Source organism: Biomphalaria glabrata, chromosome 14, assembly GCF_947242115.1.
Source record: "Biomphalaria glabrata chromosome 14, xgBioGlab47.1, whole genome shotgun sequence".
In the NCBI taxonomy this organism is placed as follows: domain Eukaryota; kingdom Metazoa; phylum Mollusca; class Gastropoda; family Planorbidae; genus Biomphalaria; species Biomphalaria glabrata.
In genome coordinates, this window is record NC_074724.1 from 11,191,178 (window position 1) to 11,217,757 (window position 26,580).

General features: G+C 34.4%; 1 protein-coding gene across 1 annotated transcript; it reads right to left on the bottom strand.

The window, feature by feature from the left end:
• Positions 1-230: 230 nt before the first annotated feature.
• LOC106058322 (sodium/potassium-transporting ATPase subunit alpha-like) lies at positions 231-15,317 on the bottom strand. The gene is made up of 16 exons (XM_056010875.1): positions 14,926-15,317; positions 8,783-8,962; positions 8,406-8,609; positions 7,530-7,643; positions 6,665-6,799; positions 6,423-6,540; positions 5,812-6,080; positions 5,394-5,592; positions 5,152-5,263; positions 4,844-4,976; positions 4,541-4,733; positions 3,005-3,887; positions 2,624-2,798; positions 2,155-2,285; positions 1,723-1,824; positions 231-1,554 (listed from the first exon to the last, which is right to left on the bottom strand). Exons 1-16 carry the CDS (start codon positions 14,950-14,952, stop codon positions 1,434-1,436), a joined length of 3,096 nt encoding a protein of 1,031 aa, XP_055866850.1. The 5' UTR covers positions 14,953-15,317; the 3' UTR covers positions 231-1,433.
• Between the last annotated feature and the right edge of the window lie 11,263 nt (positions 15,318-26,580).

The window sequence follows — 26,580 nt, forward strand, 5'->3', positions numbered from 1 at the left end:
GTGATGGAATCTTGAGTATGAGGCTTTGGCTGAGTGTAGAAGCACACTCCTTTGTCTGGTTAATTGACCAGACTAAAATCAAGAGCATTTCATGTGTATTTTATGCAGTGATGTATGAAACTAATAATGAATAATTAGGCTTATCTACATATAGAAAATCCAGAGTAAAGATTCTTGATTAAAATGAATGATTTATTATCAAGTTATGCAAAGTTAATTTACAACTAGAACAAAGGGCCATGGAAAAATATTCCTGATACCTTTATGTTTAAAGGACGAAAAAAAAAAATTTCCAAAATAAAAATGTGATGAAAATAATTGCATTTAAATATTTACAAATAAATCTTTACATCAGCTTGAAATAAACCACTTCTGTAGAGAAGTAGTGGAAAAAAATACAAGTTTTATTTCAAGCATCTTTATATATTAAGGTATGTACTTTTTGAAGACAGCAATGAGAAATACCTGGCTAAATTGATGCACCATAATAACACTCAAATGGGACTATAAGACCTGAGTAACAGTATTATGGGGAACACAAGTATGGAATTACATAAATTACATACAAATTTAGACAAATTTTTGGGGGACTAACTAAACTAACAACTAAAAAAAAAAAGCTGTATCCCTAAAAAATATATAATGTATTTTCAGTTTAATGAGATTTTTTTTTCTACAACAGTTGAAATACCATAAACAAAATATTGACAGAACTTTATTGTTAGGCTATAGGCCTACAATTAGGAGACAGTTTCTATGCAACACAATGGGCATTTATACAAGTTATTTCTTGCATATAAAGAAAAAAAATCTCATTTACCCCTTTAAAAAATAATTTATTCATTTCTTAATGCCTCATAAGCCATATAAATAAATACAAAAATCATATTGGTGATGGGGCACCTGACTAATATTTAGATTGTTAAATATAGAGAGCTGGGATCTACCAAACTAGTCAAATAATTAGTTACAGCATATTAGATCATGAAAAACTTAAAGCAACTCAAAAGTGAGCATTCACACATCTTGAATTTAATCAAATGACTTTCATTAGAATTACACAAATATACAGAAATCAAAATATTAAAAATGTCTTCAAAAATTATATACAACAAAAACTTTTCATTGGCTATTTATACTCCAGATACATAAAATTATTCTACCAAACAAAGATGAAGCATGAATTTTACATTCTAAATGTGATTTATAAAAAACATTACATTCACTTTTAGGCTCTATTCACACTATGTGTATCAGAAACCAAATAAATGCACATTATCCATAGTGAAGTATTATATATTTATATATATTAAAATTAAAAAAAAAATGTGTATGACCTACATTGCAGGTGCTATCTACTTAAAACTTGTTTTCATGACTTTTTTGTGGCACAATAAAAATCAATGGCAAAAAAATTTACTTAATGCACCTCTCTAGTAGTATGTCTCTCTCTCCACAAAGCCTCCAGGGTTACGCCGAAGTATAAGTTTGCGCACTTCATCATAAATGAGGATGATTAAGCTGTAAGGCATAGGAGCTATCCACCAAGTGAATCTAAACAAAACAAAACAAATACTTTCAAATAATGATACATTCCTGATTAGTACATTATTGTAAATTATAATAAAAAGTAAAAATATTTTTTTTTAAGGTTTACAAAGTGGAAAAATAAAACACTTAAATCCCAATTCCTTTGTCTAAGAGGTAGCACAAAAATCTTACCTAAGTGGTTGCATACGAAGGCCTGTGTCCATTCCAGGACAATAGCACAAGAAAGCAGCTAGGGCAGTCTCAAAGAACAAACCAAAATTTAAATAATGGTTTCTAGAACAAAAGGAAAAAAGTTAAACCATTGCTATATACATTAACTCAAATGTTAATGTCATGTCTATGAATTAACCTACTTACATTCCTTTAAAAAGGAGAGTTTGGAATGCTTTTTATGTTAAACTTGATACTTAAAGATTTTAAATTATTTTTCTTTTTTGTTACTATGCCTTATTTTATGCTAATAAGTTATGTAAATATGTTTTTCTAGGACTTGTAATTGTAATTCTAACAGATTTCAAAACACCTTTGGATGTCATTTGCATTAAAAAAAAATTGGCCATCAGCCCATTTAAACACTAAAGAAACTTAAGCAGCAAGACTTACTTCATTCCCTGCTGAAACAGTGACAAACGTCTTGTCTTACAAATGATGAGATCAGTCCACTGCACTATCACAATGGACACGAAGAATGCAGAGTGGCATGTATATTCAAGTTTCTTACGCTGAGTGTAGGTCTGAAAAAAAACAAAACATGTTTATAAGAAACTCATTTGTGTATTAGAGGCAATAAAAGAAAGAGGAGGATAAAAAAAGAGGGAGTGAGAAAGATAGAATGATGGGGGAAAAAAAAGAAAGAAAAAAAATGTAAAAGTAGATTATAGTAATTTTTGCTGGGGTCATGAAGTTAATATCTATCACAGACTATTGTTATATGTATTCCAGTACAAGTTATATCTTGTTGTGAACAACAATACTTCATACACATTTAATGTTCTGTTAAAAGTATTTTTAATGTTTTTTTACTTTGAAAATCATTTTTTGATAACTTGATTACAGTAAAAAAAAAAATTACCCATTCTTGACCATAGGAATCCTCCACGTCATTGATGCCCATGGAATCCCATTCTTCACGAATACCAGTGAGATCACTCATCCAGAAACCATTCTCACTCATAATAACAAAGTATGTGAAGAAACCACCACATGCCTGAATCATACCAATTTGACCATAGGCCATACTGATTAATCTGAAACAAATATCATGACATATATAGTATTTCTAAATGTATTAACTAAAATGGTATTTTAGCCTCAACTTTGGTTTCGATTTTAGTTAATTTTTTTTATACCAAGTTCTTGAGCTAAACGAAATTACCTCAAGCAAACAAATGCCAAAATGATCCATTGAGCCTTTAAATTAAATTTTTTTTTTATCAAGCACTATTGAAATTACCTTTGATTGACAAGCTTGTCTGTAGCAGGATTTCTAGGTGATCTTTTCATGATGTCCAGCTCTGCATGTTCATAAGCCAGTGAGATGGCAGGCACCATGTCTGTGCCAAGATCAATACACAAAATGGTGATGGTGCCAAGAGGAAGGGGAATGTCAGCAAGAATAAACATTACGAAAGGAGACATCTCAGGGATTTTGGAAGTCAGAGTGTAAGCGATGGACTTCTTTAAGTTGTCAAAGATGAGACGTCCTTCCTCAACACCAGTGACAATGGATGCAAAGTTATCATCCAAGAGGATCATGTCAGCGGCCTGCTTACTGACATCACTTCCAGCAATGCCCATAGCAACACCAATATCAGCTTTCTTGAGTGCAGGAGAGTCATTGACACCATCACCAGTTACGGCCACAATCTGTCCCTGTCTCTGGCAACCTTCTACAATGATCAACTTCTGCTGGGGTGATGTACGAGCAAATACAATTTCACTGTGGTTAATTAGAATTTCATCAATCTGAGCAGGGGTCATGTCCCTGAGGTCACCACCATGGATAACAGCAGCTTTAGCTTCTCTTGGGTCCACCTCTTCTACTGGGCATCCTCTCTCAGCAGCAATATCTTCCACAGTCTTGCTGCCTTCAGAAATAATTCCAACACCTTTTGCAATGGCCTTGGCAGTAATGGGGTGATCACCAGTAACCATGATGACTTTGATACCAGCACTTCTGCATTTGCATACAGCATCAGGTACAGTAGCTCGTGGAGGATCAATCAAGGACATCAAACCAACAAAACGAAGTCCAGTAATAGGAAAGTTTGGTCCATCAGAATCAAACTCATAGTTGGGTGGAAATTCAGATGATGGCAGAATATAGTCACAGAAGCCTGTGTATTGAAAGCATTTTTAAAATTTAGATGATAATTTAAAACTAACTTTTTAAATTAAATATTTGCACTGAGACATTTGTTTTAAAGCATATACCAAATTCAGACTTTGCAATCTTGAGGCAGATACCAGTATTGTAAAGGTCAACTAATGTGAAATACCCATTAGAGTTGGGTGGACTCGGAGCTTAAAAAGAATCCCAAAATTTAAACACCCACCTTCACCAGGATTCAAACCTGATACCCTCAGTTTGGACGCCAAATGCTTAACCGCCATTACACAATGCTAGTGATTAATTTAAACAAAAATTTTCATTAAAGATATGTTAATCTTACGCTTTTATAGCTTTGAAAAATGTTTTTTTAGAAATGAATGGTGTTAAACATTTTGCCCTTGGGAATAAATTCATAGTTATTTTTCCTCTTGTTTGATAACTTGATGTACCATATTTTGAAAACACAAAAAAGGCAGCACCTAAGGTTCGGAAATATAACCAACATGCTTCTATGTTAAATGTCAATCAATTTCCAAAAACAAAAAATAAATATTTCTAAAAACACATTTTTTCCAACATACTGAAATTAAAAGCACAAGACCCAAAGAAACATCTATTTATTCACTTGTATTAAATAGTGACTGTGGTAGAACATACCTAATACTCTCTCTCCAAGACCACCTAGTTCAAGATAGGCAGCATTGAAAGCATCACGGATGTTGTCATCTAGGGGTTGTGTCTTGCCATGCATGAGTATTGTGGAGCAACGGTCCATAATTCTCTCAGGTGCACCCTTCATTACCAGCAAGAAGCTTGGGTCATTGGGATCTTCAGTTTCATGAATAGATACCTAAGGACATGTAAAGAAATGTTAAGCCTCAATTTTTTATTAGGCTATATCTATAAACAAAAAAAGATCTTTTAATTTCAAGCCCAGTCAGGAAAAAAAATAGTAATTACTTGATATTTATTAGTCGAGTTAAAGGGAATTTCACACATTTTCTTATTGCGTCTTCTGAACTCTGTAACATTTCCAATTGACAGCTCAGCACATTTCAACAAAGCAGATTCTGAAGCATCACCATTACACTCCCTATAACAACAACAAAAAAATAAGATTATTATTCAATAATAATAACAATAAGGCTTGTCTTTGAGTCCGAAGATTACTGAGGAATGCAGTATTTCCTGTGGCTATGCAATAGAAAATAATATAGTACAAGAAACAATACTAAATATGGTACAAAGTTCAATTCATCCATTCTAACCTCTTAAGTACGGGGACTTTTTCTTGTCCCACTTTAAACTCAGCACGGTTGCAAAGCATACCAATACGAGCCAGGCTCATCCAGGTTGGGTTGTTTCGTGAATAGTATGCATCTAGGCAAAGGAATTAGAGATTTTGAATATTTTTACCGTTCAAAATGAAAATTGAGAATTTATGATTAAAAATTTCGAACAAATTAAAAATTATTTAAAGGAAGACAAAAATCAACTTTTAAAATCTTACTGGATTGATCATCGCTAGTATCAGCTTCAAATATGCGTCCATCAAACCACATGTGAGCTACTGTCATTCTGTTCTGAGTCAGAGTTCCAGTCTTATCAGAGCAAATGGTCGAAGTGGATCCCAGTGTTTCCACAGCCTCCAGATTCTTGACCAAACAATTTTTCTTGGCCATACGCTTGGCAGTCAGTGTTAAGCACACCTTTTAAAAAAAAATCTTTATTAAATAAATGGTGTAAAGTTTTAATCATGGAGGTTAAAAATGCACAATATTGTTTGCGTTCATGAAATTTTTCAAGAAAGCAAATTAACCCTTTAAGTGCTGAGCTGTTTTAGAATGAGTGCATACAAAATGGAATTAGAATTCTGATGTTTAGAGGCTAAACTGCCACACACGTTTTAAGGGTTAAATGTTACTTACAGTGACAGTAGCTAGAAGACCTTCAGGTACGTTGGCTACTATGATACCAATCAAGAAAATGACAGCGTCCAGCCAGACATATCCAAGGATGAAAGCCACGATGAAGAAGGTCACACCAAAAAACACAGATACTGCAGTAATGATGTGAATGAAATGGCCGATCTCTTTAGCGATAGGAGTCTCTCCAACTTCCAGGCCTGAAGCAAGGTTGGCAATACGTCCCATCACAGAGTTATCACCAGTCTTGACCACAATGCCACGGCAAGTTCCTAAATAAAGCATTATTTCGAATGTCTTTATTTTTAGTATAGCCAAACAATATATAATAATTTTTCAAAATGTTAATGAAAATGTGCCTTCAAAGTGAAGTAAATATTTAAAACCAGCATTGTTAAATCTGAATGCATAATTTTTATGTATAAAAAAAAATTATCATTGTGAGATAACCAACTGTGGGAAAGGGGGGAGGGAGTTCCTTTATTCTAAGGTATCTAATCATCAACAATGGAGGCTGATAAATGCATATTTCACATGCAGTTTTAGATTGGCGGATATTTCAGTTTTGTTAAGTCTATGATATTGTCAACAGACAGTTACAAGAAGTTACATACCTTCAACAGCATTGGTGGAAAAGAAAGCTATATTCCTAGTTTCAAGCGGATTTTCATGAGTAAATTCTGCACTTCTTGACTGAGGCTCTGATTCTCCAGTGAGGGATGAGTTATCAACCTGTAATAAAATCATGTTAATGCATAGGTAATGAAAACATGGAAACAGACATTGATTTACCACTTTGTCCATTTTTTCAAACCCTTCTAAACATAACCGTAACCTGTGTAAACTATCATGTTACCTTAAAACCATGGGCTGAGATGACTCTGATATCAGCAGGAACTCGATCTCCAAACTTGACTTCAACTATGTCACCAACGACCACTTCTTCAGCATGAATACTTAATTTCTGTCCACCTCGAATAACTAAGGCATACTGAAACCCAAACAAAATAGAACAATGTGTAAGTAAATTTCATTTTTTTACGATTTTTAAATTCAGCTTTTAACCAGAAAGTTTGGAAAATATTCCAAACTATAAAGCTCCGCACAAGGTTTTTATAAACATAATGCTTGAAAGTAATAGTTAAAAAAAAAAAAAAAGAGAATGACAAAATGTCCTGCCATAATTGGACCAGATGTTTTAAGTATGGATGTGAAAGTTGAACTTCTTTGAGATTATTTTTTTATTGCTTTCAAAAATATTTTTTTTATTTACTTTTTTCCTTCTATAACTGAGTTTTGAAAAGTAATAGAAAAAAACATTTGAGCTGTATTGAAGAGGGAATCGAAAACAAAACTTAATGTGTAGGCCGAAATAAAATTAATGAAGCAAACTTTCTAAAAGGCAGTTCTATTCACATTTTAAAAAAGTGAAGTTCCCCTTCAGACTTTGTGATATAAGGGGCAAATGATGAAAACATCATCTGTTTCAGTGGCCCGTGGTTAATGAGTGTGTTATGTGGCCAGCACAATGACCAACCACTTCTACTTTTCTCCAACTAATGTCATGTACCCATTAGAACTGGGTGGAGATGCCCTAAATTTAAAATTCCAGTCTACACCAGGATTCGAACCCAGGCTTTAGCACCCTGCTACCACGCCTCCTATTCACATAATACTGTAAATATATTTTTTAAAATTCTAATACAGGAATCAAAGAATACCTGAGGAACCATGTTTTTAAAAGAATCCATAATACGTGAGCTCTTGGCTTCCTGATAGTAGGAGAAACAGGCTGTAACAATTACTACACCAGTCAGCACAATGCCTAGGTACAACTACAAAAAAAAATAAAAAAAATACTAGAAATGAGCAAAAGTATTAAGTAAGCTATAAAAAAAGGAATCAATAGGATTATGTAGTAGAAAAATAGCTAAAAAAAAACTATCAATATAAAAAGAGAAGATTGCACAACATAATCAGGACAGTATAACTATGCTTATTCAAAAAGCAATGAGATAAACAAGTCAATTAAAAATTATTTTGAATCAATCATGTAAAAAAATGTGTATAGATCTAGACTCTCTAATAAGTGAGTAATTAGAAATATTTCTATTAATTGTTTTTGTGTTGCACAACATTCCTGCGTTATGGTCCAATCACTTTTGGGGACCAGTTTGGGGGGGGGGGGAGTAATCTGGGAGAAGGTTTTTGTACTGCATTTTCAAAAGCTTTTTTAATAAACAAAAAATTTTTGAGTCTGAATTCGAACTCCTGGCTCCATCCAATGGATGGCCTACTTGTTAGCCATTGAGCTGTTCAAGTGCTTATAAAAGTAGATTTTATTGTCTATTAGATTAAAATTTTAGGCGAATAACCTATTTTTCTATATAAATTAAAATTAATATGAATAATGTATTCATTGTTTATTGATTTATGTGTTGTCATCGAAACTGAATGATTGGTGCATATTTTAATTTTGAACCAAGATTGTGAAGCGGGAACATGCACAAGATTCTACTTAGGCAGAGAGTGAGTTGATAAAATAAAATTTGTAAAAACTAAGTTAAAAAAAGTAAAAATTTTGTTCAGATATTTACATTATCTCCAGGGGCATCCTCTGACTGTGCGGATTGAATGGAGTATGCAATGTAACACAATATAGCACCGATCCAGAGCAGAAGTGAAAATCCTGTGAATAAGACTTTGCAGAACTTCACCCACTCTGGAGTCGTCTCTGGTGGTGTCAGTTGGTTAGGGCCATCTCGATCCAGGATTTCTTTTGCTCTGGCTACTGAGAGACCCTAAAATTAAATTTTGAAAAACAGAAGCTATGGTTACATTATAGACTAACATGTAATAATGGTATTAAACGAAAAAAATACTAAACATTAAAAGGGTGAAAAGGAGCTTAAATGAATTCTCAGAACATTTTAATATAAAGTTTAAAGAAATATTTAAAAAAAAAAACAGTCACATTGTCAGGATCTGTGCCAAATCTTCTGTACAATTCTTCCATGGGGACTAAGTGCTCGTCCATCTCCAACTCCTTTTTGAGCTCTTCCATTTTCTCCTCTTTTTTCTTCTTCTTACTCTTCTTCTGGTCATCTTCCTTTGGTGTAGCTGTATATTTGTAGTCTTCAGCCCATTGGCTTTCCTTTTAAAAGAACAAAATATGTTGATTTAGACTGGAATACTTTTTAAAAAAAAAAAGCTTATAGTAAATGTAATTGTATCAATTAGTTTGGATCAGTCATGTAGTTATATGTATGATTGACCTAGACATAAATCTGTGCGATAGAAACCTGGTCTGCCTGGTCGTGCGGTTTGCGCGCTGGACTGTCGTTCGGACTTATCGATAGTCCCTGCCCGCTCCCATCCCCCGTCGTCCTACGGGAGGTTTGGACTAGGAAGTAATTATCTTCAACTCTGAAGGAACATCCGAAACATGTAAAACATTTTACAACAAACAAACATTTTTATCCATTGTTTTTTGTTTAACGTTTAGCTTTTTCAATGCGCTAGGATCCTATCACTCTTCTCAATGCGCTAGGATCCTATCACTTGTCTCAATGCGCTAGGATCCTATCACTTGTCTCAATGCGCTAGGATCCTATCACTTGTCTCAATGCGCTAGGATCCTATCACTTGTTCTCAATGCGCTAGGATCCTATCACTTGTTCTCAATGCGCTAGGATCCTATCACTTGTTCTCAATGCGCTAGGATCCTATCACTTGTCTCAATGCGCTAGGATCCTATCACTTGTCTCAATGCGCTAGGATCCTATCACTTGTCTCAATGCGCTAGGATCCTATCACTTGTCTCAATGCGCTAGGATCCTATCATTTGTCTCAATGCGCTAGGATCCTATCACTTGTCTCAATGCGCTAGGATCCTATCACTTGTCTCAATGCGCTAGGATCCTATCACTTGTCTCAATGCGCTAGGATCCTATCATTTGTCTCAATGCGCTAGGATCCTATCACTTGTCTGGACCAGATGTGAAAGGGAGAGGGAAGAAGGGGGTATATTCGTAAATGTTTACACGATCGTTTTTTAATGCATTAAACAAATTATTCACTCAGGGCTCAAGATTCCTCAACTAAGACCAACACATCTGTCAAATACGAGTTGTTTCCCTGTTCAAGATGCCAAACAAAATAATGAATTACAAATAATTAATTAACTATTTGTGTAACCTTTTTATTGATTATAGTGCTGTCAGGTAAAAGAAATAATTGTACAAAATTTCAGCTTAATCCGAGATTGGATGTGGGAGAAATAACGTGTAAAAACTTTTTGGCCAGACAGAGTGAGTTGATATAATCTTTGTAATAAAAATACTTTTTTTTAGTTACCCCTATAGGAGCTTGCTGCCCAATGCACTCATCGCGCGGGAGGACCTAAGTAGTAAACCGCTTTTGTGTTCTATCTGTAATGTTTAGTTCTCCAAAACTAAAAACAACAAACGAAAATTTTAAATAAAGACTAGAACCAAGTCGTCTTTGTTTATCCTCATTGGATAATTCGTTGTGATTGCAAGGACTTCTTTTAACTACATAGGGCTTGAAATCGGTGCAACAGCTATTTACTAAAAGTAGCGTTTTATATTAAAATTAGGTATGCACATTAAATTAGATGTAATAGGCCTATAAACGTTTTTTAAAAGGCAGTTTGTGTTACTCGAAAATTAGACGTCTGGTTATTGGACGTCCGTTAAAAGTAGAACTTTCCCTAATTGGGGTCGTGTCCTCCCGTCCGACAGGCATTGGACGTGAAAATGTCCGGCTTTTACTCGTTTACTTCGATGCATATCTTGTTTTAACACACAAACTCGCGTTTTTATCAAACTCTAAAGAAGATTTATTTTTGTTTCTTTTTTGCATTCGCGGGTAGAATGCTATCACCGAAAGTGCGTCTCCGCTGATCAAACTAAATGGACAAGTGGCTCACAAAATAGGAGGCCAACAATCCTAAGAAAATGGCTCAATGAGTTCCATACGTTGGCTAATAATCTATGTTTGTGCGAATGATGAACTACTTTGGAAAGTCGCTTTGAGAAATATTGTATAAAATGGTTTTGCAGCTTTTATTTACTGACATATTTCATCAAATACATTTTAAGCATTGTTTTTTAAAGATTAAGTTGTGCCTTTGAAAGAGTTTGTCCTCCTCTGGGCTTGTCGGGTAACCCTTGAGGGAAGAAGAGAATAGATATATATATATATATATAGGGGAAGGTGGGGCTAGTTGTCACAGTTTTCAGATTTTGATGTTTTAAACATATTTAGAATTCATTGATTCTCACCAAACTTAACATGCTGTAACTTAAACATTCAGACAACAATTAGAGTAAATGAAATAAACTTTATCTCTTTATTTATCAAAGTTATACAACAAAAAAGTGGCTGGGTTGAGGTTGTGACAATTTGCCCCACACCGGGGTAAGTTGACACAGGCATGGGGTAAAATGTCACACATTTAAAAAATCACCATATCTTGCTATGTCTAAAAGAAATAGCATATTAAGTCAAGACTTTGTTCTTGTAGTAGTTTCCTTGACTGGCCGTCGTGAAAGAATGATATATATGTGAAGGTTCTGAAAAGTTTTGGACCTAACAAGAAAAGCTGTAGGTTTTTCTTCAAAATAATGTTTATTTTTTTCTATAAAATATTTGTAAAATATCTGTTCACATCTCCCAGCAATGCACCCACTTCCAACCTATCTAAATTGTAGGACTAGGTAACTTCTTTCCTAAAATAAATGTTGCCCGGAAGACATCTTTTCTGTATGTTGATGTTGGCATAACCTTTGTAAACAGCATTATTTAAAGAGAAAGTCGCTTAATACTATTTAGGTATCTATTTAGGTATCACCATAAAAATGGAATCAATAAAACAAATAATTATTAATAAACAAATATTAATATTAAAATTTGTCTTCAAAATGCTTAATCTTCATTGGGGCAAGTTGTCACAACTGTGACAAATTACCCCAACCTGTGTGACAACTTGCCCCACAACAATTTTCAGAACATTTATTTTAATAACATTTTATTGGGTCGAGCTTTTTGAAAAAAACTAATTTCAATGTGTAACTAATACACAGAGATATGAAACAGTGTAATGTTAGACAATCATCTCAAAATTATAAGTGTTTTTCAACAAAATTACACAAAAATAAAATTCCACTTTCCGAACAGTCAAAAACAATGAATCGTGATAATTTTAAAATGCGAAAAGGTATCGACTTCATTTTATAACTATTTGTAAATGTTTCCGTAAACATCTCAGCTGTAGTTTCACATTTTTGATAGCGCATCACATTATATCGATATAGTGTTTGTGACAACTTACCCTTGTGACATTTCACCCCACCTTCCCCTACTTTTTAAAAAAGACACCTCCTTTATACAACTAAAAAGCGTTTATTTTAGATAAGATAAGATAATTTTTTTTGATCCAATCAAATGGAAATTCAGTTTGACTACAATCGACAACCTCAACGTAACTACTGTACAATAACAATGTAGATGCAAGTACGGACAACATTCACACACGAAACACATTCACACTGACAACCAGCGCTTTATGAATTAGACTTCTATGTACTTCTCGATGACAACAGCTGATTTTGTAACACTCAGACCGAAAGTGGGACGAAGGAGTTTTTAAACCTTTCTGTTTTAGTCCTCATGGAAAGGAGACGACCACTTCGTTCAGATCTGATGTAACAGTGGTTTAATGGGTGCAGGTTATCTTTGTCTTAATAACTAATGAATATTATAATTTTTTTTACCCCGCTCCATTCCCCCTGGTTAAGCGAATGTACAAATGTAGTCTACTAGACTTATAAATTTCTAATGATAGGCCCTTTAGGTATAGACTTAGAAGACTGCGCAAAATATTCCTGAACATTAATAAACATGCGGAAATACCCGAAGACATTTTGTCTGTTGAAGATAAATATTTTATAACTCTCTAGCTAAATTTTAACTTCATTTTATAATTTGAAAAGTGAAAACGATCAAACTAAAGTTTTCCAGTAGTTGTTTTTTTTTTCCGGGGGGAGGGGTGAGCAGAGTCTTAATCAGGCCTCTTGATAGAGAATGCAGCTTTGAAGGACATGGTCAGCATTCTCTGGGGATGGTCCACAAGGACAAGTTTCGCTAGTACCGACATTTAAGCTAATATATTTGAAATGTTCAGGCTATAGTGTACATTGTTTACGTCATTTGTTTTTATTAAATTTAAATTGTTTTTTTTTTCTCTTTCATATTGGTCGTGTGGGTGGTTGTGTGGGTGAGTGGTTCCGTTTTAACGTTTTGTGGGTGTTGGCTCAAATTTACAAAAACTTTTGATCGGCTCGGTTCATTTTTTTTTTTATTTTTACATTTCAATTTTGGCTGGTTCAAGGTCTGGGTACTGTCCCACTTTTTAAAAATACCGCATATTCTTTAAGTGCTTCCCTACTTTTGGTTAGTATACTCACTGACTTAAAATATCAATAAATCATCCATCATAAAATTTTTAAAAAAGGCAGTTATCTTATGAAATACAGACGTTACATCAAAAAAGATGATTACGCGTGTTCCTATGTCAATCTAGTCATGCATGTTAATCAATGACGTAAATTCTGCCGTCATTGGTTTTCCTGGCTGACTCAAGCGACCCATTCAATGCTCTAATAGCACTTGGGAAGAAGTTCGTGGTAATACGAAACTTTTTTTTTAGTAAAATCGACTCTAGCAAACTTGTGTTTATTCTTTAGATAAAACGGATACAAGGCTAGAGATTTATGTCTGAGGAAATAGCTTGCCGCCAAATGTGCTGAACGGCGCGGAAGGATCTAGGTTTTACTAAATTAAGTATAATAGCATACCTACATTTTTACATATTTTTTCTCTATGACCATTAGTCCTAGCAAATGGTGGTATTAATAGATGATCGATAAATCCCATCCATTAAAAAATACTGTAATAATAAGGCTCGTAACTCCTCATTAAAAAAAAACTGTAGTCAGTGCTCGATTTACCATCTATAGACAATACAAGTGATAGCTTAGTGTACCCTCTCGACTGAGGGCCCCCTTAATTTTTTTTATTTTATTTTTTTTTAAAAAGAGGAATAAATTGCCTTATGTTGATTACAAAGGGCCTCATATCGCAAATAGCTTAGGGCCTCAAGTCAATTATGTATATAGTTCAAACTTGACGATAATTTTATTGAAGTCAAGAGTCAGGGTTTTTGATACATTTCTGTTTACGATACGAAGTGATGACATTAACTAGGCTTGTCTTCGAGTCCGAAGATGTTATGACATTAACAAGGCTTGTCTTCGAGTCCGAAGATGTTATGACATTATCAAGGTTTGACTTCGAGTCCGAAGATGTGATTACATTAAATGAGCAGCTAAAAGCAGTCTCGATATAGTAAAACATAGATAACCTACTATAGAAGTGATACAATCCAACAAATGCTATTTCAAAATGGCTTGTTCCTTGTAGGCCTAATTATACGTTTGACAGTTTTCTTAGGCACACATTATAATATAGACGGGTAAGGAATAAGCGTTAAATAAAATGTACATTTATAAAGAAAAAAAAGTTTATAATAAAAAAAAAACTATACACGGACTAAATATGTCTATATATATAAAGTATATGTTGTTCAAAATGTATATTTCGCAGTGTTATTGGCACACATCTAAGTAAACTAATACTGATATGTAGTAAGCATATCTATTTCTATCTATTTATATATCTAGGCCTATATCTATATCTCTATAAAATCTATATCTAAGTATCTCTCTCTATGTATACATATATATATATATATATATATATATATATATATATATATATATATATATATATATATATATATATATATAAACACTTGTAGGCCTACTGGAGATATTCTAATGTAGGGAAAAAAGTTTTTTTACTATTTTCTATCATCGCTTGTGTAAAGATTAGAATAGATTCTAGATCTGTTAAACTGATAAAGTTTTGAAGCCCTGTCTCATTACCAGTTACCCTTTATCTACTTAAAAATACCAATATCAACTAGATCTAGTTATGCTAATAAACACTTATAAAACTTTTAAAAGTCCTTACCTTTTGAGTAACTTTATTTGGCGCCATCGTGAATCTGTCGTTAGGTGGCGCTCTCAATCCGAAGAATTGTCGAATAAACGAAAATTTGAAAGGAAAAAATAACACTTTACTATATTTGTTTTTGTTTTTTTTAATTGCACACTATAAAACTTAATGTCCACCACATGAAAAAGTCCTTTCCGCACAGCTATTTATTCCCTCTACTGGCCATTCTAGTAGAAAACAGAAGACTACGGTATGTGTCTCTATGAGCGCTATCACCGAAAAAACAACAACACAACGGCACGTGTTCACGGTGTAATTGCGAGTTGAAGTCCTCGATCAGCGCTGGTGAGGAAATGGCAAAATTTGGAGGATAACTCGAGGGTTTTATACGACGTCCTTCGAGATCATGTGGTTTCTATTATAAAATAGCCTCTATTATATCGTCTGAATTAATGCGTAACATATATAGGCACCACTTGACAGTTTAGATAATTACGCAGTATCGGAGAAGAAGTAAAGTTTAACTTTTTGATTAGATGCATTGAAGGACTGACAAAATAAATGAAGAAAATTTTTAAGCAAGTAATTTTTTATGAAAACATTAATAAAGTCTGCCCCTCCCTCTCTTTGACCCCACCCCCACCTTTTTGTTTTTATTCCTACGCGATTCGGGTCTTGCTGTACGGCTTTTAGTAAAAACTTGGGTTCCGGCCAAAAAAAAAAAGGATTTCTAGAGGAAAAAAAGAAAAGTAATTCCACGCAGTGACTACATGAGTGAGGAGCGGAGAATCGGAAATAATTTTCTAAAGCAAAAGAGCAAGTTGAAACCATAGACATAAATAAATATAGACTGGCCGAAGGAAGTAACTTCATGTAACTTGAAAACATGTATATATATCTATTGTATTCGGATTTCCAAATTATGAAAAATTTCATGATCTTCATTCTTAGAGATTAAACAAAACACTAGTGAAAATAGTGTAATACTTATATAGGTTATGGCTGAAATAGATATGAATACTTAACTTTTATACTGCTCATAAATGCTGTATAATAAAGTACACAAAATTGAAAGTCACAAATTTTCGTTTCATAAAACTCTTTAATCGGCCAGTCTATATTTATTTATGTCTATGGTTGAAAGCAAAAACAGTGAGCGACTTCTGCAGCAATAGAAAAAGGACGTTACTTCAAAAAAGAAGATGATTACGTCCTACGCGTCATGCATTTAGTCATGCATATTAACCAATGACTTAAATTCTGCCAAGTCACTGGTTTTCCTGGCTAGCTCAGGCAACCCATTCCATGCTCTAATAGCACTAGGGAAGAAGGAGTATTTGTACAAATTTGTCCTAGCATATGGGATGAGGAATGTGCCTTTATCTTTGTGTCTACATTGTGCTAAGGCCTTAATCCATACCAATTTTAGCTTAAAATTTAGTGGACTTGATTAAATTTAATGTGCAATATTAAAAAATAAGATTTGATGTTGACATAGGTTTATACATTTAAATCAACAGTTAATTTAATATTAAGAATTAATCATAATTAAGAATGAATCATAAGAATTGTAGTGATTTCAGCCTGTGCTGGATACGATTTGAGCCGCCCTAGTGACGAAGTGCATGCTACGTTCACGACAAATCTATTCGGCGACTCTCAACCATAAAACACGCCATACGTCCTTGAAAAAACAACAACAACAAATGCCGAGGACATAAAAACCTTTTGTTTCGCCAACAAAAAAAAAGCTCAGCTCATTTAGCCATATGGACAGCCATGGACCTTCACGAGACGTCTCGCGGGGGAGCGAGAGTGTCTTGTGATGACGCCACAGAATCTAATTAGGAAGTCCATTGTTACACAACGCTAGGCAGTTTCTTTTGTATTCTACATCTGAACGGCCAGGCATCATGATCAAGGCCGAGGAAAGTTGATACGGCGATCCAAATATGTACACGCGCATTTATTTTCCCAGAATGCTCATTTCTGTATTTTGATTTTCGATTTTCTGTTTCAGTAGCTCTTTCAGAGATGAAGAATCCTAGTCCGAACCTGATGCAGGACAGCAGGGTTCGGAAGCGAACAGGGTTCAAATTCGGAATGACAGATTATACCATACGATGAGGTAGACATCAACCTTGAGAATTCGGGGAAAAATATATGTGTGTATGTCTGTGTGTGAAAACATGACTGGCCTACACCCACAGCCTCTAGGGCCAGTACGCCATTATAGTCCCAATATTTGCTGATGAAGTGAGACTGGTTACAATATGTTCGTGCCCGGGGGGTGGGGGGGGGGAGGAGAACCAAGGGTACATTGAAAATGCGTGGGACAAAGGTTTACAGCGAAGTATAAAGCGTCACGGAAACCGGTCACTGCTGGATTAGGCCGGCAGAAGCTCGGACTCATGGACTGTGATAACAAAGGTGCACCAACATTTTAGGGCGAGAGAATTTTAACAAAGTGAACATGTGGGCCTGGAGTCGATTTGAAGACTTGTTATAAGGCCTATCTGAAGTTATAAAGCCTATATGAAGTTATAAGGCCTATCTGAAGATTAAATAGATATATAGAATGAAGATATCCTGGATCGCTTAGGGCCGCAGAGGAATATGGCGAACGGGGGTTAAACACGAGAAGATCAGGTGGCCAATACACGACACAGCCAGGAGGTTATGAGCCCAACCGTCGGTTATCTTTTTTTTTCGGTGGTGTTGGGTTTTTATTGGTTTACTTTTATGTTTACAAATCTTACTATTAACTCACTTTTTCTTAATGGAAATTGGTTGGAAACACAGACCTATATATATATTATCTACATATATATTATATAATATATATAGGTCTGTGGTTGGAAGCTTTCAAGTGCACAACGTCTTGTCGACGTTGATTTCATGCTAAAATGTGCACATATAATGGCTGGTTATCGAAGTTGGTAGAGCATCGCGCTAAAAACACTTATGTAAAGAGTTCGATCCTCTAATTTGTACAACTCGAATATCAACTCACTATGGTACATTTTTTTTCTTTTCTACCCGTTATTTCTCTCTCACCCATCCTCGGATCAAGTTGAAACTTTGCACAATAGTTAATTATTGGTAATTAATTATTTTGTTTTGTATAAAAAAAAATGGAAATAAATGCTACTTATTGATAGATGTGGCTGAATATGTGGAGTTATTCCCTTTTTCTAATGCAATGTAGTCCGCATGCCAGACAATCGCCTTCCCAAACGACATCTGTACGGGGAGTTGTGTACAGGAAAGCGCTCCCAGGAAGGTCAATACATGCGTTATAAAGACACTCTCAAGAGCGATATCGACATTCACGGCTGGGAAACACTAGCTCTTGATCGCTCCTCATGGCGTGAAGCCGTGAGTCTCGGAGTCTCGAGATTTGAAGCAAGAAGAGTGGTCAGGGGGAAAGAGCGCCGAACCAACCAAAAGCTGAGAGAAAAAGCAGGTCTAACTGCAACTGATAAAATCTACCCATGCCACGTATGCGGCCGGCTTTTTAAAGTGAGGATTGTACTTTACAGTCATCTACGAGTCCATATGATATGAGAAATATGCTCACCTTCGATCACGAAGGAGGATATATATATATCTATATATCTATCTATCTATATATATATATATATATATATATATATATATATATATATTGCAATAGGCTAAGGTGATATGTAAGAAACAGAGAGAAAGCCGAAACCAAGGCAATAAGAGATTAATATTAAGCTCTGAGTTCATTTAAATCAAGCTGAATTAGTGGCCATCTATTCAAAATATATTCAATACGAAGGAGCGTAGGCTACTTTGAAAACAGGATTTTTATCATCCGGGCAATATATTTGGACTGTTTGTTTAGAAAACGATTCACTAATTTTGCATCTTGAGGCCAAATACTTTAATAAATGTCTACTGAAAATGTCTTCGTGAATTTAAATCGTTGAAAGTTGGGAGACCATTTGATCTAAGTAGGCCTACGGTGCGGCCTACCTCTTCTTATACAAGCTTGTTGCGTCTTACTTTTTTTTTGTTACCAGTTGACGACCTTTACACATACACACAAATTTTAGTGACGCACGAAGACGTCAGACTCCCACCCCTACGTTACCCCCGTTTTTTCTTTTCAATAGGAGGCTGGAAGGGGGTAAAAACTTTGAGTATTACTTTGCAAGTCAGCCACCCGTTAAGAAATTCTTAGCGTTTGTTTTCCAAATGGAGTAGACTCACTAGCCATGGTGGTAGGGCGGAGAAAGGACGGTCAAGACTTAGGACCATGGTGAAGGCTAGATACTTCCTCCTTAATTTTCATGGGGCTGTGAGTGCTACTGCCCCCCCCCCCCCAATCCACAGTTACTCGATGTTCTAATGACGTATTCGGAAACAGGTTTAAACCCGTATAAACTGGCCATCCATGACCAGTGAAGCGACCCGCTCCTACGTTAATGTGGATAAAAGTTTGCAGCCTTGGTCTGAATACGGGGGCTATCAATTTGCAGGGTAAATTCATAAGAGACATTTTTTGTGTACACGTCTTGACGTCAATTAAACAATCTCTTGTCATTTTTTTTCTCACTTTTTTTTATGTTTGACATGTTCTCATTTAAATATGGCGTAACCTGCCTTTTTATTTCGCTTCATTATGAGAAAATCATTACAATAAGATTGTTTATTTGGGTCACATTTGCTGTTTAAGGTCATAAAATCATACCTCCGTTCATTTCGTTAGTAGTAGCTAGATGGCTCGACATTACGTCTGTTAATAACTTTGTGTACAAAGCTTATATCAAATCACTCTGTCTGTCTGGTAAAAAGTTAGTACAAGTTATTTCTCCGACACCCATTCTCGGAGCAAGCTAAAAATTTGCACAATTATTTCTTTTTCCTGACAACACAAGACTCAAAAAAAAACAATTAGTTAATTAGCTATTATTAATTGTTTCTTTTGTTTGGTATTTCGAACAAGGGAAAGAAATTGTACTTGACTGAAGTAGTGATATAAGCTGAAAAAGTCCTCTTTATAGGTCGTCGTCTAAATCTTAGTGAACAGACATGAAATACGACGAGACTATAGAAACAATACATAACTAAACAATCTTCTATGTTCATAAGAGCTTCAATAGCAGAGTGGTTACAATGTCGGCTGTAGGAGGCTTGAGTTCAAATTCAGGTTCTTCCCCAGCTCCTTTTTTTTAATAAATGCTTTTTTTTTTAATTGTTAGTCTAGATGCTAGATCTATTACTTATTTAATTACATGACTGATCCAAACCAATTGATACAACTATGCCTAATAAAGGCTTTGTTATTTTTTTTTTTTAAGATTTTAAAATATTTTCTTGTTATCGCGGTTTTTATCACTATCATTAGTGTTGTTAGTGGTTGTGTTGGGTTGTAGCCCTTTGGGGTACCACAAATGATCTGTCTTTTGCCAAGGATAGAATCTCGTTCAATGACAGGCCCCTTCCATTCTTTTATGCTGTCTTCCCATCGTTTTCTCTGCCTCTTCTTCTTTTACTGGGACTGTTCCCTGAAGGATGGTCTTTGCGAGCCCGAGCGACCTTGTGGTATGGCCATAACGTTTTAGTTTGCGTTTTTATACAGTCGTTAGCAGGTCATCGTAGGACCTAATGGACCTCATTCACCAATCGTAAACAAACAACAGTTAGCCACGTGATCATATTGATAAAACAATGAAAAAAATTGCCTGACAGCCTTAATGGATTGCGTAATTTGTATAGAAGAGATAGAGAACCACGTGGCTAAATGTTGTTTGTTTACGATTGGTGAATGAGGTCCATTGCCGTTGTGATCATGTTTCTAATGATACGGTCTTAAATTTGTACGTAGACCAACATGATGGCATAAAACAGAAAGGAAACAGTTACAGGCCCTACCACTTATGATGCATTAACAGACCTTGGGACATGTGAAAGTGAAGGCAAGAGAAGTGAAGAGCCTACACAAAATAAATACTAAATGCAAACAAGCCCAAATATTTTTTTAGTATGTCCCGTCGGTTTTCTTTCTATGACCTAATTTTATGAGGGTACGGCCAAAACGTAACGAAGGTCATGGCCAAAGTCCGAAAAGAAAAAAAAAGAGTATAATGTGAACAATGGAGAAGTCACACACTCCACCTAGCTGCTTACGTCAGATTGTCCCACTGAGTCCCATGGTCCACTACCTCACTACTTTTATACTGAGTGTTTACTGCATAGTTCACTGAGTTATTAGCTGACGTTAAATTGTGTTCGCTGATTTTAGGGAAATTTAAAATTAGAACATTGTTAGGCAAAAACAAAATTAAGAAAAAATATTTTAAAAATTTAAATTACTGAAAACCTTTTATCTGTCTAGTTCAGTGATTCCCAAAGTGGTCTATATAGACCCTCAGGGGTCTACGAGAGTAAAAAATGAATTGGGATTCTACTCTATGAAATGTAAATGGGGGTCTACGATAGTGGATCTCATCTATGCAGGTCGAGTCTTAAACTTTATTTCCCATTAATGGAATTAGCTCATACATGTGCATTAGTCAATCCTTTTAATTTCAACCCTGATATTGAATTCCTATCTTCATTGTTTATGTTTCTATTATGTAGCAAAGTAATGACGTTATAGAATCATCTCAGCTGGAGGATCATTTGAGACAATAATAATAATGGCAATGTCTTCGATTCCGAAGATAAAGGATGAGTTCACATGACTACGCAAACTCAATTGCGCCCTTCATATTTTCCCGATCTCGTGCAAACAAAAGCTGTTGTCCGCAGACGGTCTATTTAAGTTTTCTTTTCGTCTTCTGGTCTAATTTTCAGCTTTAAAGTTTGAGGATATTCTGATAATAATATTTCAATTGATAATCAATCCATATGATGATGATTTATGAAGAACTGTTTGGAAAAGTACTAACGAAGAGCTTAAAGTACAATTTAAAAAATGGATATCAGCTCTTAAGACTTATCAGAATATCTTCACAATGGTTCTCATTGTTATTGTTATATAATTGTTATTCCATTTTCATATCATGGGGACTACTGAAAACTGGAAAACATGGCAACGGGTCTACGAGACATAAAAGTTTGGAAACCACTGGTCAAGTTCCTCTCAATAGCCTTCTGATGTTAACAAAGATATTAAGACGAAAATGAGTCTACCTTTATTTCTTATGTGGGGGCGAGATGGCTGAGCGATTAAGCACTTGGCTTCCGAACCTGGGGTCCTGTTTCGAATCTCGGTACAGATTGATATTTTGACTTTCGAGATTTTAAGGGCGCCCCTGAGTCCACCCAACTGTAATGAGTACCTGTCTTAAGTTGGGAAAAGTAAAGGCAGTTGGTCGTTGTGTTGGCCACATGAAACCCTTGTTGGCCAAAGAAACGACCTTAACATCTTCTGCCCTATGAATTACTTAATGTCATCGAAATACAAAAAAAAAAAAAAATAAATACCTTTTTAAAAAAACAAAGCTTGTATTAACTGTAATTGTCTGAATAAGTTTGTATTAGTGATGTAATTATCAGTACAATTGACCTAGACATGATAAATCTATGCGATTAGAAATATTTATACCAATTGTTAAAAGCTTTTAGCTTTCTCAATGCAATATGATCCTATCACTTGTCTGGGCCAGTTGCGAAAGGGAGAGAAAGAAGGAGGTATCTTGGTGAATGTTTACATGATCTTTTTTTAATGCATAAAAAAGAAATGTTCTCTCAGGGCTCAAGAGTCCTCAATGTGTCTATTGTACTTATACCATCACGTCTGTCAAGTACGACTTCTTTCCTTTGTTCAAGATAACAGTAGTTGAATACCTAATTGGTTACTTTTTTATTTTTATTTTTGGATTGATTCTTACTTTTCAGGTACAAGAAATAATTGCGCTAAATTTCAGCTTAATCCGAGATTGGATGTCGAAGAAATAACGTATACAAACTTTTTACCATTCAGACAGAGTGATTTGATTTTAGCTTTGTAAAAAAAAAAACACTATTTCATAAATATGTATGTTTTCTCATTACACCATGTTCCCAAGAAACCTCCCTGAAAAACAAACCCCAGGCAGAAATTCCTTACATGGCAACCACTGAGCAGTTCAGCTCATATCTACAAGTTTTTGAATCTCTTAAAGGTTACAGACTAAAGTAAAGAAAAAGAACAAATTCATTGTAAAAAAAAAATTTGAACGTGTGAAATAGGTCAAAGATCAGGTTCATCTAGGGCTAAGGTCAAGGCAAAATTTCGGAAATTAAAGTAAGTTTCCAAAGGTCATGGCGATTAAAGATTTTTTTTTTGGCAGTCAGTGAAGATTTCTGTTGCATAATAGACAAAATACATTTTTGAAAAGCACTTGAGTCCGTCGACCGAACCGTTCTAGCGTAGCCAAGGACGATGCGGAAATTTCCGAAAGTGAGTCATTCTTTAGATATCACTATTCAGTTGTTTGTTGCAGTCAGTCGTAATAGGACCATGTCTCATCAAGCGTTTCTGTGGCTGTTTCGGAGAGTCATTCTCGCTCGCATGCATCACGTGATAGAACGCTACAAGAACTTTCTGCTTTTTATCTTACTCAATGACTCTTATCTTATACCTTGTCGTCGTGCATGACTTTTGAGATAGGACGTAATAATCTTCATTGCTGACAGAACGTCCAAAACTTTCCAACAATTCTATTCCAGTGTCAATAGAACTTCAGCTGAATACGCCGTATTGATTCAAAAAGAGACTAAGAGATATAAAAGGTCAACAACCTAGATCTACATTAATTCGCCTCCTGCCTTCCCATTCTCCTATAGTTATTTTCTATGATGTGCATGGGAAAAGGTGTTGGGCGCAGTGGCTGAGTGGTTAAGCGCTTGGCTTCGAATCTCTCTTTTTTTAAAGAAACCTGAGTATTTGTGATACTATTCAATTTTTGGCAGTTAAATCATATGAATCCTTGGGCCTTATGCCTCGTTTCTTTCACCTCTTTTTTTGGCTTCATGCCTCTTTTGTGGGGATTTTTTAAAAATTTATATATAAAGTTTAAAAGCAGTTAACATACGATCTCGGTGTTCGTTGACTGTGTAGTGTAAAAAATAATATATATTAAGACGCATGTGTCTTGTATAGCCATTCAATGAATTTCTACTGTGGATTTCTTTGTAATGTTCTTGTTTGTAATTGAAAACAAATGTAAAGAATGTCTGTCATCCTAATTCCAGTTAGTCAGCCTTTAATCTCAATTGTTACACCTATCAAAATTAATAGAGTTAACTTTCCGTGTAGTTTAACGGTATAGTAACATACTGTACGGGTATGGTAAATAAAACTATGATTTTAGTGTGTAGTGCAAATGCACAAACAATACCTGTAATTGTAAATTGTAATTTAAATTATTTTATGCTATGAATGTGTAATTTTATTTTGTCTATTCTATGAACTACAGCAGCCACGATAAACAGCATAAATGCATGCTTCTTTTATTCTATTTTGTTTATTTTAAGGGGGGGGGAGGATGAAGGGTGAAAAAAAAAGAGGTAAGGAGGAGAACAGGAAAGTGTCAATTTTTTCTTCAGTATTTCATGTAACTGTGTTTTGTATCTAATGTTTCCCTAGTCATTTCTTTTTTTTTCTTTACATTTTTTTGTTATTCAGTACGAAATAAACTTTAAAATTAACTATTTGTCTCAATTAATAGTTTAGATTTAAATTATAATATAGATTTTATGAGACATGTGAAGCCATTTAAATTATAATATAGATTTTATGAGACATGTGAAGCCATTTTTAAGGTCAGATTCCAATGAAACTGCTAGTACAAAATAGTCAAATATTAAATGTATCTTTTATTAATCATCAGTGCTACATTTTGTAACTTAAACATCTTTTTTTTCTGTTTTTTTCTTTGGTGTTAAATGCTTATTGCTTACTTGAGATGATATGTTTTAGCCAGAAAAAACAGGACAAGCGAACTCAACAAACATAAACAAATATTACTTTAACTTGAAACAAAATTTATTTAAATACAGAAAAATGTAACAACCAATGCATTTTTTTAGAAAAAATAGTATCCTAATCAGAATCATTCTTCAATACATATAGAATACAACAAACAATAATATGGACACTTTTATTTTTTTTAGAGAGATTAATTCACATTGTGGCCTACTAGTTTATTATTCCAGTAGTTTGGGGAACACCTAATAAGGCCTCGCTGAACGCTAGGGTTTGAGAAACACTGTTGTAGAAAATAATATAAAGTACTAAAACATTTATAATTTTCAAAATGCACTATTTGGCTGTTTAATATGTTATCTTTGACTCATCCTTAATCTTCATAATCAAAGACATTGCCATTCGTTCAGTCATTTATGTTGTCTTTGGTCATATTAGATACAGTTATAACTAAACATCACAACCAGTGGCCTTACAATTTTAAGACCAAAAAGATGAGCTGACCAAACCAGATTTATAAAACACTTAGAGAAAGCTGGTCAAGATAAAAAAAATAATTACACATTATCAAATAATAAATTACCAACACAAGATCAAATAATAAAATATGAACACATGATCAACAAATAACAAAATATTGATGATAATAATAATAATAATAATAATAACTTCATTATCCAATAGAAAATTTGTTTTATAATTGTGCATGACACAATCAAATAAAAAAAAGTATTAACAATCACAGAAATTTAATATCCATAAAATAGATATTTATGAAAACATTTGTAACTATGAAGTTAGAGATCTCAAACATTCATGCTAAGATTACCATATTTACATTTTTTTTTTTAATTTAAAAAACATTAAATTACGCCTACGAATAATTCTGAGTATGTATGTTTATACATCTCTATTTTAGGACACTTAAAAATGACATTTAGATTAGTGTGAATAAGGTCACATGTATTTTAGGACACTTAAAAATGACATTTAGATTAGTGTGAATAAGGTCAAATGTATTTCTAATATCATCATCATCTTTCCTTTGCATTCCTCATGGAACATAGAGCCTCAGCAAAAAAAAATGCCTTTCTCTTGTTAGTTTTTTAATGGCTTCCCAGCTCTTTCCTGTCCTCTCAGCTTCATCTAGCATACTGCATCGCCACATTCTTTTTGGTCTTCCTCTACATCTTGTTCCCTTGGGGTTCCATTCTAAGGCCTGTCTAGCTCTGTTGTTGGTATCTTTTTAAAGGGTGTGACCAATCCATCTCCACTTCCTCACTAAGATCTGCACCTCTATATTTTTCTGCCTACTCATCTCCCACAGTTTGGTGTTTTCTACTTTGTCGTACAAGTAAATTTTAAAGATATTTCTCAGACATCTCTTGATTTAGGTCTGAACTTTTTTTTGTTTTTGCTTCAGCTGTTTCCATGTTTCAGAACCGTTTCTAATTTATTATTAAATAAATCATTAAAAGACTCACAGACACAGAAACTTTACAATAATCATAACAATAAACATAAATAAAAATAAAGTTATTCTTAAACAAAATAGTTTTTATATGAAAAATCTCTATTAATAAGCCTGGTGTGTTGGGTCAAACAAAATATTTCAAAAGATTATGTAATAATTCTTTACCTGTGTGTGAGATAGAAGAAATTTCTTGATGTCAGTCGCAAGCCACCTTTAATTCCTTGCAGGTTCAGTTTAGTTTTTATTTCAA